The sequence below is a fragment of the Gadus macrocephalus genome, chromosome 16 (assembly GCF_031168955.1).
Source record: "Gadus macrocephalus chromosome 16, ASM3116895v1".
NCBI classification, from domain to species: Eukaryota; Metazoa; Chordata; class Actinopteri; order Gadiformes; family Gadidae; genus Gadus; species Gadus macrocephalus.
This window is the reverse complement of record NC_082397.1, coordinates 2,923,321-2,939,110: the sequence shown is the minus strand read 5'-3', so window position 1 is coordinate 2,939,110 and position 15,790 is coordinate 2,923,321. Positions and strand designations below refer to the sequence as shown.

The 15,790-nt window shown below is 43.1% G+C and overlaps 1 protein-coding gene across 1 annotated transcript; it reads left to right on the top strand.

Moving 5' to 3' along the window:
* Nucleotides 1–11,985: 11,985 nt before the first annotated feature.
* Nucleotides 11,986–14,798, top strand: LOC132475338 (uncharacterized). The gene is made up of 5 exons (XM_060076475.1): nt 11,986–12,207; nt 12,371–12,450; nt 12,963–13,325; nt 13,613–13,828; nt 14,420–14,798. The coding sequence occupies exons 2-5, from the start codon at nt 12,396–12,398 to the stop codon at nt 14,695–14,697; spliced, it is 912 nt and encodes a 303-aa protein (XP_059932458.1). The 5' UTR covers nt 11,986–12,207; nt 12,371–12,395; the 3' UTR covers nt 14,698–14,798.
* The last annotated feature ends 992 nt before the right edge of the window (nt 14,799–15,790 follow it).

Genomic DNA, 15,790 nt, shown 5'->3' with positions numbered 1-15,790 from the left:
AGAAGCAGCAGATGTTAGCAGCAATTATTATATCTTTTTTGTGTTCCTGTTTAATAAATGGAGTGTGTGGCAATAAATAAATAAGTAGATTATGCAAGCTCGATCAGTCTATCCTATTTGTATTTTTAGTGTCACTAACAAAGGAAAACTGTGTATGTGTTTGCAGTAGTTCTAAACGCTTACCCTGGCCCAGTCCCTGAGTAGCTGACAAGAGCCTCAATCTACTAACTTCTTCAATCTACCAACTAACAATTAGTAACGCTCAAACCAACATGAGTACGGACACAGTGGCAACTATGCTTTGCAGCTTGCCGAATCTGTACTGTCTAACAACTTATTTGCTCTATCCGGAATTGCAAAATGTTTAGCTGCTATTCATGTATTGCTATATGCCTGGTAAACTAGGAGTCACAGTGATATTTTATTATTTGTTATCCCACTTACATTGTAGTTATGTGCATGGTTTCTTATCTTTAGGATGTAATTATCATTGTGCTTATGACAGACGCTCCAAAGACCCCCTCAGTGAGCGTGAGACCCCCTGGTGAAATAAAGGAGGGAGGTTCAGTGACTCTGAGCTGCAGCAGTGATGCCAACCCAGCAGCTGACTACACCTGGTTCAGGGACAACCAAACTCTGCACTGGGAACCAAGGCGACCTTATACCTTGGACCCAGTCCGCTCTAAAGACAGGGGAACGTACCGCTGCCAAGCAGAGAACCAATATGGATATCTCGGCTCCAACTCGGTTTTCATAGATGTCCTGTGTAAGTGGAAAACGATAATAATTGTTACGTCCCTCGCTAGGAAGAGGGAAGAGCTGCTATTCATGTATTGCTTATGATTGGTAAACTATGATTCACAGAGAGATTTTATTATTTGAAACAGCATTCTGTATCCCACTGACATTGCAGTTATGTGCACGGCTTATCTTTAGGATGTAAATATATCATTGTGTTTATGACAGACGCTCCAAAGACCCCCTCAGTGAGCGTGAGACCCCCTGGTGGAATAAAGGAGGGAGGTTCAGTGACTCTGAGCTGCAGCAGTGATGCCAACCCAGCAGCTGACTACACCTGGTTCAGGGAACATGGAGGCTCAGTGGAGGAATTAGGAGAGAACTACACCATCAGTAACATCACAACTGAGCTTGGAGGAAATTATTACTGTGAAGCTCGTAATGCAGTTGGACTTCAGAATTCAACTTTGATGTTCCTTAATGTGACAGGTAATTGTTTCAAGAGTAAGAATACTCTTGAGTAAGAGAATCCATAATATTTTTTCATCAATTGTCGATCTGTTACATCTAGACAGTCTAAATGTAATATATATGGACGTTATTTCATCCTTCACATGAATCTAGTGTTAATTCACTGTGTTTCAGACACATCTTCATCATCAGTGACCATAACAAATGTGGCTAGAGGTACTGTTGTTGTTTTACTGCCCACCATACTCCTCGTCATCTACCTTTGGACGAGGTGAGATATTCTCTCTCTCTCTTTCTCTCTCTCACCACCAACAACAACAACAACAACAACAACAACAACAACAACAACAACAACAACAACAACAACAACAACAACAACAACTCTTCTTCTTCTTCTTCTTCATCTTCATCTTCATCTTCATCTTCTTCTTATCTCTCTGTTCTCTTCCCCAGAAGAAAGAGGGCTTCTAGGAAAGCGCGTGGCCAGGGAGGAAGGCCAGATACCAGGGAGGAGGTGAGAGACAGGAAGCTATTTGTTCCTATGACTCCTTTACTCCTTCCACTACCTCCTAGCCCTTACGCTACGAGACCTTTATGACAATATGCAGATACAATGCCATAGAGATAAGCTTTAAAGGGGCACCATCACATAAGGGGAACCAAATCAACCAAATTAACGTGACGCTTAGATAGAAAAGTTGTCATGGACGAGTTTATGTATCAAAGTTATAAACACGTTATGTTTAGTCACGTCTATTCACACTATGTCATTTCATTCTAATGAAATAGCATCAACATTTGTTACATTTCTAATTTATCATTAAATTAGTTGACTACCCATACAGCTGTAGCTGACGTTATGGGGCAAATTAAATTGTCGGTTAGCCCATTGCTGTTATCCGTGGTCATATCAATTATACCAAAGATAACTTTACGAGCACCGAAATCCCAGACAAGTTGGACCATTGAGGCAACTTTTCCCGGTTTCTTTTTTTGTGAGATCAAGAGTGAGATCAAGAGTGTGATATAGAGTGCGATCTAGGCTGAGAACAAGCTGACAAACGGAGAGACTTCTGCCAGTGAGCAGGATGAGAAGACAGAGGGATGGAAGTATTGATGTCTAATCCAAGCAATCAAAGATGTCGATTATCCACGTTTAAGAACAATCGTACAAGCTCAACTGCCACTGAAACCTATCAATGATTAGAAAGAGGAATATGTTCAAGAAGGAAAGTCCTAAAGGGAAACCTACAGCGTCCTGTACTGTGGAAGCACTAGTCACCCCCAATATGGGCTTCTGAACAGCCATTTGAGAGTAAAGTGTTTTCTAAATGTACTACTCTGTCCTCTCTCCCCGTCAGAACCAGGAAGTGCCTCGTGGGTTTGCTGGTGCTCTGGTAGAGTCTGATCATACAGAGCAGGTCCTTTACTCTGCCATCAACCTTAAAAGACCCAAGGCTGTCCCTGAGTAAGCACTCTTGATAGTTCTCAAAGATAAACTTTGTGGCTTGAGACCTCCTCATCAAGTCATTTATAAACCGTGTAGAGTTTCTTAACTTCTCTTTATCTTTTTTTAACTATTCAGTCAACTGATGTCAGAGTTGTATACCACCAGCAAATAAATATCCCAGAAAATGCATTCTTTTTACATAGATTCAGCATTGAATGGGTTTTAATAAAATGTCTACCAATACAATTGTATGTTATTGTCATAATCTTCGTTCACAAACAAACTATAGCATTTGTATAGTTTGTTTTGTTAGTTACATAGAATATTCTTCTCGCCAGAAAAAAAACGCTTTCTATCATTGCTTTGTTGGTCGATATGGGAGCTGCTATCACTGATAACCAATCATGGTTGACATTTATTTTATTCTCAGTGGAAAATGTAATATTACGTTTGTTTCGACATTAAAATGTGTTTGAAAACATGTCTCGCGAGAAATGTGCTTTTTATTGTCATAATGTTCTTTCAGTGCTTGTATATGATGTTTAGTGAGTAAGTTAAACTGCTTATGGTGTTTTTCATGCTTCCAGGCTATGTTCTGTTTAAGAAATAACCTAAATGATATATGTTGTTACACAACACTTTTTTCAAACATATGGAACCATGCAGGCTAGTCTCATAAAATGTTAATATGATTTCTTCGGAAAGGTTATGCACAATTTTCCTTACGATTCCTGCCAATGTCTGGCAGCATGAGTGGTCAGTGCGCCTGCACAAGCCCCAAGGAGTGCAGAACCAGAAAACATTGCAACACATGCAATATTACGATTGTTTCGGCATTAAAATGTGTTGATACCATTCCTGATTTCCTGATCTCCTGGTTTGCGACTGGCTTGATTTCCAAATATGGGCACAGCCATATATTGTTCTAATAACTCAGACAACCAATCAGATTAAGTAACTAAGTAAGAAGGGGGTTTATTCAGTTGGTGAATAACCAACTGAATATTACTAGATCACTAGATACCACCAAACCCTACACACTTTACCCTTAAAGTCTGCATAACCCGTCAACATTAATATGAATCATCTAAATTCCTCATGCATTATCCTGCTGTATCACTGATATAAACATATCATCATCTTTTAACATCTTTGACCTCAAGACCTAGACCTAAACAAACATTTGTGTAATCAGGTCCCTGGAATCAGGAAATAGTGGAGGGCAGTTCAATGATTCACTCACTATCAGTTGCTGTCTTACTGGTCCCCATACCCCTTCTCATTTTCCTCCGGAAGTCTCTCTCTCTCCCTCTCTCATTGGCCATACATTTCTCCTGTTGCTTCTTTATCTTTAGGGAGGAAGGCCTGAACTACAGAGGGCTAGCAGTGTGTTGCCAGCATCTACACATATTTTTGGTCTATGTTTGTCATTGTCAATCAATCATGGGCTGATTGATTGACATGGGCAATCATGGGCTCACTCAGAGAGCCCTCACAGTGCTGTCAATCATAACACAAACCAGGGTGGGCGGGACCTCATGGCATGGGCCGGAGTCGTGGGAACCGGGACGGAGCTGAAAATGGATAAGCGTAAGACACAAAAAACTGCGACTTAAAAAGCTGAAGTCTCTAAAGTGGAAGCTGCTAAATGTTAAAAATTGACAGACCTTTTTGGTAGCTGCAGGTGCTGCAGCTACCACCTGCTGCGCCGGGAGACGAGCGAGTGGAGGCATATATGCTAGTAGTAAGTAACGTTAGCCTGGGGCTAGCTAGGCTACATTTTGAGACATGTCCAAAACAAAGTAGAAAATGTTTTTACATTGAATGTGATGTGACCTAATTAACTGCATATGTCACGACTCAGAACGGGAATCAATTGCAGATCAAAAGGATTTATTCCCAAACAGTCCAGCAGGCAAATCAGATTCCAGGTGCAGGCGGGGTTCGTAATCAGGCAGGCAGGCAGACAGACAGAAACAGACGGGGGACAGGTACAGGCAAGAGATCCAAAACCGACACGCTAGTCTCACTCACGTAGCAGTCTGGTAGCAAACAGTACATACCGTGACGATCTGACAAATTGATCAGAAAGGGCAGTGTTTAAATAATCCACCAATCAATACCAAATGAGAGACAGGTGAAAAGAGAAAATGGAGGGAAACAAACAAAGGCAGGAAGTTGCCCAAATAAGGACATGGGTGTTACTCTGGGCACATGACCAACGCACATGACCAAAGAATTTCACAGTCACAGACTAAAAACTGCAAGAGAGAATTTAGCGTTGGATCAAGTGTGATATTTAACACGGGTTTTGTAGATATGTAGATATGGGGGGTGGAGATGCAGAGACCACAGGAGGTCTGTTAACTTCCTGTTCGGGTTTCACACCTGTCTTGTAAGCAGCACCAGAGACACAAACTTGAAAAACAAAAACAAAAAAAAGCTGTTAATCTAGCCCTGCCGCTCTGAGAACTTTCTGCCAATGTGCAAATATAATTGCCAAGAGATTAGCTTTGAAGGGGAACCAGCAGGCACAGATATGTAATATTGTAAGTTAAAAGTGCTTCATGCTTCTTGTGAATGGGTTCCACAAATTAATTCTGTTTCTGTTGAAAGTTCCCATTAAAGTTAGACTATTAATGTTGAGAGTGAGATCTAGGTTGAGATCTTCAGCACGATCAAGAGGACAAACTAAGGGTCTTCTACCAGGGTGCAGAATGACCAGACGGAGAGTGATGGAGGTAATGATGTGTAATCCAAGCAAATAAATAACTATTTGAGAATGATACTCCCAGCCCGGGACAGTTTGAGGAAACCTAGAAGTGGTTAGAAAAAGGAACACATTTGAAGAATGAGTCTTGAATCAAAGCCTCCAGTGGGACCACAAATCCCCACCAAAGATCACAAAATGAATCAGAAAAACAGGAAGTTAAAAGCTTTTGTACACGTACTCTTCTGTCCTCTCTTCCCATCGGTCACTTCCTGTTTCTGTGTTTCAAAACACCTCAGCTCTGACCATTCGCTCGGCTCAGACAACACAGGGAAGCAAAGGAAGAGCAGGATGACCTTCACTGTCCACCCACATCTCTGGCTAAGAGAACTGAAAGTGCCTCAACGTCCTGTGGGATCCCGGATCAGATCAGATAGACCAGGTCCTGTACTCTCTGGTCCACTCTCCAAGACCCAATGCTGGCCCTGGGTAAGCCCCTTCAGAGACTATCTTGGATATTCAACTTTTAACTTCTAAATCTTTGTTAAATCTGCTTTCCAGGGTAACTGATTTTGAAAATGTCTCCATCTTCTTTTTAGGGACACTGACCCGACCTCAGAGTGGTAAAGCATACTTAATTCAGATGATAAGTAATGTAGTTTGTAACATTGTAGTGCTATGAATGGATCCGGGTCAAATCTTGAAATGCACAAGCCTAACCCAAGTTTAAAAAACGCAGGATACGCGTTTAACTCTATGGGTTTTATATCTACATGCTTTTGCATGATTCATTGGCCATTTTGGGTGACCAGGTAATAACATTCTGGCAACCACCACAACTGCCAAAATCTGATAGGAGTAGGATTGGTGTGTGCAAGACAGTGACAGCCTGAACTGCTACATATGCCTCCCCTAAAGGAAAAGAAATGTTGGCCGGCACTCAGTTGAATCTACAGCACCTGCTCATTGCCTGAATGTACTGCACATGTGAGGGGAGGTCTTCAAGGAGAGCTCAACTTACTCCACTTGTACATTGGTTTGTATGGTAGATAGCTCCTTCTATAGGCTACATACAGCTATTGCATATCCACTAATGCTGGGCTTACACCAAAGATTTTCACAGTCACAGACTAAAAACTGCAAGAGAGAATTTAGCGTTGGATCAAGTGTGATATTTAACGGGTTTTGTAGATATGTAGATATGGGGGGTGGAGATGCAGCGACCACAGGAGGTCTGTTAACTTCTTGTTCGGGTTTCACACCTGTCTTGTCAGCAGCACAAGAGACGCAAACTTGAAAAACAAAAACAAAAAAAGCTGTTAATCTAGCCCTGCCATTCTGAGAACTGTTCTGCCAATGTGAAAATATAATTGCCAAGAGATTAGCTTTGAAGGGGAACCAGCAGGCACAGCTTTGTAATATTGTAAGTTAAAAGTGCTTTATGTTTCTTGTGAAAGGGTTCCGCAAATTAATTCTGTTTCTGTTGAAAATTCTCGTTAAAGTTAGACTATTGATGTTGAGAGTAAGATCTAGGTTGAGATCTTTAGCACGATCAAGAGGTCAAACTAAGGGTCTTCTACCAGGGTGCAGAATGACCAGATGGAGTGATGAAGGTAATTATGTGTATTCCAAGCAAATAAATAACTATTTGAGAATGATACTCCCAGCCCGGGACAGTTTGAGGAAACCTAGAAGTGGTTAGCAAAAGGAACACATTTGAAGAATGAGTCTTGAATCAAAGCCTACAGCAGCCTGCATGGTGGGACCACAAATCCCAACCAAAGATCAGAAAATGAATCAGAAAAACAGGACGTTTTTGTAAACGTACTCTTCTGTCCTCTCTTCCCATTGGTCCCTTACTGTTTCTGTGTTTGAAAACACCTCAGCTCTGATCAGTCACTCAGCTCAGACAACACAGAGGGAAGCAAAGGAAGAGCAGGATGACCTTCACTATCCACCCACATCTCGCTAAGAGAACCGAACTCAACGTCCTGTGGGATCCCCCCGTCCGATCAGATCAGATAGACCAGGTCCTGTACTCTCTGGTCCACTCTCCAAGACCCAATGCTGTCCCTGGGTAAGCCCCATCTGACACTATCTTAGATATTCAACTCTTAGTTAAATCGGCTTTCCAGGGTAACTGATTTTGAAAATGTCTCCATCTTCTTTTCAGGGTCACTGACCCGACTTCAGAGTGGTACAGCATACTTAATTCAGATGATAAGTAATGTAGTTTGTAACATTGTAGTGCTATGAATGGATCCTGGTCAAATCTTGAAATGCACAAGCCTAACCCAAGTTTAAAAAACCTATATATATCTACATGCTATTGTATGATTCATTGGCCATTTTGGGTGACCAGTAATAACATTCTGGCAACGACCACCACTACCAAAATCTCATAGGAGTGAGTGAGAATGGTGTGGGCAAGACAGTGACAACCTGAACTGCTACATATGCTTCCCCTAAAAAAAAAAAAAGTAGGCCGGCACTCAGTTGAATCTTCACCACCTGTTCATTGCCTGAATGTACTGCAGATGTGAGGGGAGATCTTCAAGAACAGCCCACCCTACTCCCCTTGTACATTGGTTTGTATTGTAGATAGCTTCCTCTATAGGCTACATACAGCTATTGCATGCAAATCCACTAATAGGCTGATTTGGTTAGAAAATGTGAAATTCAGAAAAACAGTATGTGAAAAAAGATGGAGAATCTAGAAATCTAGAAAAAAGAGAGCAGGATGGAGGGAGTGAAGGGCGAGGAAAAATGTCACCATTATTAATAAATAACATGTAATTATGAATGTATCATGCATAATTTCTGTAATTGTATTTGTATTTATTACGATTATCACCATGATCTTATTTATTTACTTATTTCATAAAAATAACTTTTATCGTTTTGTATTTTCACACAGGTTACATATTGGTTAGAATTTCAAAAATCTTGGCCAGTAGCTCGACTAGCCTAAAGGCTACTAGGCTCTGTAATTAGTAATGATGCTACGGCGGACGTGATTGACGTGCGTCTGTTGAAGATGGATTTTAAGCCCTGAAAAAGGTGTCACGGACCAATGCGTTGTGTTACTTCCTATTCTGTCCATTCCCCTAGGTGAGTGTGTCGCACAAAGTGTCACATGACGAAGTCCGCTAAACACAAATCTGTAACGGGGGGGTTAGGCAGAACCCAAGTGCACAGACTGCTGGTGACAGGGGAGTCCAAAGGTTTTATTGATCGCACAGATGATCAGGGTCGGGCAGGCAGAGTAAACGGGACAGGCAAGAGTTCGGAAACCGGCAGGCAATCAGGTAGACTGGGGGTACGGTCGCCGGGCGGGTAGCTGGGCAGGCGCGGGGTCGATATCCACCAGGTACTGTACCCCACGTCCACGGCGGACCGCCGTCGACGAGCTGACGGGGAGGAGGAGGCGGAACGGGAGGAGCCAGAGTGCTCTCCTGGACGGGGTTGACTCTGGAGACATGGAATGTCGGGTGGATCCTCATGGACCCAGGGAGCCGACGGTGTACCGCCTCCGGGTTAATGACACGAGGGATGGGGAAGGGGCCTACAAACCTGGGGGCCAGCTTACGACTCTCCAACTTAAGGGAGAGGTTGCGGTTGGAGAGCCAAACCTTGTGGCCAGTCTGGTAGACAGGGGCCGGCGTACGGCGCTTGTTGGCGGCGGCAGCGTGGCGGTCCGTGGATTTGATGAGGGCTTGTGCAGAGGGACAGGAGGACTCCTTCTCTAAGTCGGGAAACAGGGGTGGCAGATACCCGTGGGTGTATTGGAAGGGTGAGAGGCCTGTGGATGAGCAGGTGAGGGTGATATGCGCAAACTCACACTAGCTGGTCGGACCAGGAAGCCGGATTGCGGTTCACCAGACAACGAGGGGTGGTCTCCAGATCTTGGTTCACCCTCTCGGTCTCTCTATTGGACTGGGGATGGAAGCCGGAAGACAGGCTGATGGTAGCCCCAACTAGGCTGCAAGACTCCCTCCGGAAGACCGACGTGAATTGGGGCCTCCGATCAGAAACGACATCAGTGGGCAGTCCATGGAGGCGGAAGACCCAGGTCCGCTGGATGCCGGGATGGCAGGTGAGCCGTGAAGCATGCCCCCACTGGAGCACATCGGAGCGGAGGGGACAGGAACTGGGGGCTGATTTAGAGTGGCGGCCCGCACCCTCTCCACTATCTCCCAGGTGACAGAGGCGACGAGGCAGAAGGCTGGAACCATGGTGGAGGGTTCAACCGTCTCGTCGGGGCACTCGGGGAACTGTCGGGAGAGAGCATCAGGCTTAACATTACGAGAACCAGGACGATAGGACAAGGGGAAATTAAACTGGTCGAAAAACAGTGACCAGCGGGCCTGTCTGGAGTTGAGCCTCATGGTGGACTGAATATACTCAAGGTTACGATGATCGGTCCAAACCACGAACGGAACCCTGGTACCCTCTAGCCAGTGCCGCTACTCCTCCAAGGCCTCTGTTGCCAATGTCATAATTTCTCTCCGAGGGGGTTAGGCGGCGAGAGAAAAAGGCGCAGCCGGCCAGGAGGTCACAGCAGAGACCTTGGCTGGATCCATCTGCAGGCAGTCCTTCGCGGTGATATATCCCAGGAAGGAGACAGAGGGCGCATGGAACTCACACTTCTCTTCCTTGACGTACAAGGAGTTGTCCAAGAGGCGGGGGAGAACCGACCGGTTATGGGTGACGTGCTCCTCAAGATTGCGGGAAAAAATCCGGATGTCGTCCAGGTACACAAAGACAAACTTATTTAACAGATAATGCCTACCAGATGGTAGGCATTTCTCAGGTCGAGGTTGGTGAAGACCGTTGCCCCCTGGAGCAGCTCTGAGGCAGTTGAGAGTAGTGGAAGGGGATAGCGGTTCTTCACCGTGATGTTGTTCAGGCCTCGGTAGTCGATTCAGGGTCTCAGGGACTTGTCCTTCTTGCCCACGAAGAAGAACCCCGCCCCAGCCGGTGACGAGGAGGGTCGGATGATCCCCGCTGCTAAAGAATTCTGGATGTACTCCTCCATGGCCTCTCGCTCAGGAGCAGAGAGGGAGTACAAGCGTCCCTTGGGGGGTGAAGTGCCCGGAAGCAGATCGATGGCACCATCGTAGGGACGGTGAGGAGGCAAGGAGCTAGCCTTCAGGCTATAATGACTTGATTGTCTGATGCCTCATCATCCCAGCCAAAGAGTATTGGTACTATTAGTAATGGCTACTTGCCAAATCGAAAAAATAACTTCACACAGTGTGTCTTTTTCCAATGTATTTGTTATCATTCGTAGCGTTGATCAGCAGAGAAATAATTCGCCAAATTCGTTGACGTCGCTTAGCAACCGAATACGAATGTACTCTACAGCATTGAGAAGAGCCGTGTAAAAAGTAAGGGATAATGTATAGAACGCCGGTCATTATCGTGAAAATAAGCCCCGACAGGGCGAACAGGACACCGACGCGCAGCGAGGGTAATTGCTTCCCACTGAAGGGGCTTCGACCGGCGACGTTCTATACATTAACCCGCTTATTACACGGCTAAGTGGCAAAACGAAAAAATGACTTCACATGGTGTGGCTTGTTACAATTAATTTGTTACCAGAATTCGTAGTGTTGATCAGCAGAGAAATAGTCCGCCAAAGACGTTGACGTCGCTTAGCAACAGAAGACGCTGGGGTTGAAAAGTTACCGGACTACTTGAGGAGTGATACCAAAGACGTCATTATAGGCAAAAAGTCCTTTGTTTTCCTTGACAGCGGTCAATTTATATCTAGCATTCACAGCGAAGTTGTGAAGAGCCCATGCAAGTGAACGGAGCGTTCCACGGCATTGAGAAGACCCGTGTAATAATCCATAATAATTCAACTTGATTTATTTATTTATATATACATTTTTTTTAAAGTGGTGGGTACAAAATTATTCTTGACGAAATCTGGTGGGGACGCGTCCCCGGCGTCCCCGGCGTAATCGACGCCTGTGTGTACAGCTCTGATGGATTTCAACCTCTCTACTTTGCTCAATATAGCAATCGTTTATGAGTATGAATCTGAATCTTGTTGAATAAATATATATCAGGAAGAATGTGTATTTTGACCTCCGGCAGCCTTTTTTACGGGCACAAAAATACTCAGTATCCTGTCCAAGTTCTCCATTGAGGATTCATGTATTTTAGTACATTTAAAAAATAAACGTGTTGATGAATACATTCCAAATGTTTGTAAAGTAATGCAGATCACAACTTTCACCACTATGTGGCAGTAGATAATCACATTGAGGCATTTTATTTAGTAGGCTATTCAAACTCTATATATATATATATATTCTATTTCTATAATATATATCTATATGATCGTATCTTTATATATATTTACCAACTATATATAATCTAAATATATACGATATTCAACCCCTATATTCTTTATTTTACCTCTATATTTTATATCTATATTTTTTTTATATTCTGTATTCTACATCAAACGTTATCCTGTATGTAGTTTATATCTTTATTCTATATCTATATTCTACATCTATATCCTATATAATATGACTATATTCTATATCAAAATGCTACATGTTCTCCGCTGGTCAACTGACCACTAGTTATTTTCAGGGTAGCTGATAAACTGCACTGCCTGTTTATTGTGGTCTGGGTGAATATCCTCTTTCTACTTTGCATTTGTCTCTGAGGCCCAGCAGTGCATGGTATTCATGCAGTTCATATTAACTGTGTAAAGTGGAAGGAAGAGCTTGAACACATTTGTTCGAGTTATTATCTTAAACTGCAGGCAAAGACATTTCCACAGACTTTTTCTGTCACACCAGCTACCTCCTTCATAGTAAGAATATTTTTTACTTGAATTATACTGGTTTACTAAAGAAAGTAACATTCCTATATCAAGCACAATAACCAATTAATGCGATAAAATGAATACAAAGAATAGACATAGAACTATGTATTATGTTAGTTAAAATTAATACATATTTTGTTTATATCTGTAGAACAACGCCCTGAGAGAAACAAACTATGAATCTTAGAACAGCTGCAAGAGGCTTTGTAGCTTTCCTTCTGTCAGTACCAGGTTTGTACATTTAAATAACAAATATGTTCTGTTTTACTGAATATTGTAGCGCTGCATTTGAGATTTTAAACAGGCTTGTTGACCATTTCCTGATTACCAGGCAACTCAGAATTCAGTACAACATTGATGGGTTAACTGAGTTCCTTTTTAAAGTGGAACAGACTTAAGTTGAGTCTGTGAACTTATTGTTAGAAGCCAAGATTGGTCTCCTGCCTTGTATTGTGTGTGTTTGTGCACTCTATCCCTTGATGAGATGTAGGATGATAAATCCATGCTGTAGCTGGTTTATCACTAGCTGTCTCACTGTATTCACCACTAGGTGTATCAATAGATTTTCACTAGCTGCATATTGTTGGTGACCATGTTGTTCTTGGACGTTTCTCTGACAGCTCAGTGTTCAGCATGTATCTCTAGTTGCAGGTGCACCTAGCCACAATCTCATATGTATCTTGTGATCATGCATTTCATCAGCTGAACCATAATTCTCATGAGATGTGTTTGTTTTTTTACAGCATTACAGGGTTATAATAACTGGGCAGTTAATTACCCAGTTAGAAATGTCTGCGGTTTGAGAGGATCAACAGTTGAAATCAGCTGCACCTATAAATACCCTAAACACCTAAAAGTGGAGAAAAGATGGTGGTTTACTAATATACACAATGAGCTAGTAGATCTGAGAGATGATACAGACTATACAGGTCGTATTGATTACCGCTGTGTAGAGCCCAGGTGTGGGTCCTACAGCTGTACTGGAACTTGTACACTGAGAATCAAAAACCTGACACAGAGTGACTCTGCTGTATACAAGTTTAGGATTACAACAAACAAAGGAGGGAAATATAGTGGTGTCCCTGGAGTGAAGTTATCTGTGACAGGTAAACATTGATTACTAATGAATCTATTCAACTGTTTGTGTGTGTGTGTGCGTGCGTGCGTGCGTGCGTGCGTGCGTGCGTGCGTGCGTGCGTGCGTGCGTGCGTGCGTGCGTGCGTGCGTGCGTGCGTGCGTGCGTGCGTGCGTGCGTGCGTGCGTGCGTGCGTGTGTGTGTGTGCGTGTGTGTGCGTGTGTGTGTGTGCGTGTCTGAGTATGCACCTGTTTTTTTTTCCTATTTAAACTGTATTCGTTTTTTATTCATTTTTGGGTAATTTCTTCCCTGGCCCAGATATCCAGATGGAAGTGGTCATTCGTCCTAGCAGTTATAACAGGGTACAGCTGGAATGTAACAGCATGTGTCATTCAACCGGTCTTACGTACACCTGGTACTGGAATGGAATTCGTCAACAATATCAAGGAAGGTTTCACGGGTTCTACGTTGACTCTGACTACAGTGCTTCATGTGCTATTAAAGGATCCAAACATCTCACCTCTCCATCAGTGTGTAAGAACTCCACAGTACACTGACATGAGGCCGAACGTAATGGGTCTTTTGTGTAACAAAGTACATCTAGTATAAGTATGAATGGACAACTATCGTCCATGTTGAAGCCTCAGGGTAGGCCTACCAGTAGTACAGGGTGGGCTACTGGCACTACTGGTACCATTTCAGATTTGGGTAGAACAGAAACATACACTACTTACTTTTGATTTCATCCGTATGAAAAGCAGGATAACTACAAGGTTGAAGCTAACAAATGTGTGAATTAGGAAAATAGCCGACTGCATAGATTTCCCTCTGGATTGTAATTTTTGAAGATAATTCAGACAAAGGGCTGTCCAGTTGGTATGGACTGCTTCTTTATTTTTATTATTGATTGACATTATGACCGCAGCCAGTCCATAATGAGCAATGCGCAATGACATCCTGCAAGTTGCACTTCAAAGATAAACTGGATTCAATACAATGCTTGGAAATGCTCATAACACTCGCCTTACAACTTCCTAATGCTTTCTTTTTATACTTGGGTACACACTTGACATAATTGTATTAATACAATTTGTTTTATATCTAATGTGATATAACTGTCAACAGACGCTCCAGAGACCCCCTCAGTGGGAGTGACTCCCCCTGATGTAATAAAGGAGGGCAGTTCAGTGAATCTGACCTGCACCAGCGAGGCCAACCCAGTAGCAAAGTACACCTGGTCCAAGGTTACTACAGGTCATTCCCCCGGACGCAGTGTCCAAGGACCACAGCTTTCCTTTCATCCCATCCAGTCTTCACACTCTGGACAGTATCTCTGCACAGCTGAGAATGACCTAGGGACAAAAACTTCCTCCCCATTCTCTATTGATGTGAAATGTGAGTAAAAGAACACACAGAATAACATCATAACACAGATGTTAAAGTTTGCACAACCATGTCAACATTCAGATGAATCATCTCAATTCATCCTGCATTCCCTTAACTCCTCAAATGTCCTCTTTATATCATTCATATCAATGTACATTGTGTTTGATGTACCTCTAGATGGGCCTAAAAACACATTTGTGAGACCAAGTCCCCCTGGTGAAATAATGGAGGGCGGTTCAGTGACTCTGAGCTGCAGCAGTGATGCCAACCCAGCAGCTGACTACACCTGGTTCAGGGACAACCAAACTCTGCTCTGGGAACCAAGGCGACCTTATACCTTGGACCCAGTCTGCTCTAAAGACAGGGGAACGTACCGCTGCCAAGCAGAGAACCAATATGGATATCTGGGCTCCAACTCGGTTTTCATAGATGTCCTGTGTGAGTGGAAAACGATAGTAACAAAAAACGTAATGTTAAATAGTAATAATAAAAATCTGTTCCGTCTAATATGTCAAACATATTTGCAATAATCCGTCTTGCAAAATTGTTAAGCTGCTATTCATGTATTGCTTATGATTGGTAAACTATGATTCACAGAGAGATTTTATTATTTGAAACAGCATTCTGTATCCCACGGCTTCTTATCTTTAGGATGTAAATATATATCATTGTGCTTATGACAGACGCTCCAAAGACCCCCTCAGTGAGCGTGGGACCCCCTGGTGAAATAAAGGAGGGCGGTTCAGTGACTCTGAGCTGCAGCAGTGATGCCAACCCAGCAGCTGACTACACCTGGTTCAGGGAACATGGAGGCTCAGTGGAAGAATTAGGAGAGAACTACACCATCAGTAACATCACAACTGAGCTTGGAGGAAATTATTACTGTGAAGCTCATAATGCAGTTGGACTTCAGAATTCAACTTTGTTGTTCCTTAATGTGACAGGTAATTGTTCCTTTAAAATAGCACATTGTTTAAAGACCGACCAAACCCTTGAATAATACCTGAGTACCAGCACCATCGATGGTAAGACACAGACTCATGCTACGGCTCTATTCAATTTGTGATTTGTGATTGGCTTAAATTATGTGTTGCCACTTTTATTAACTTT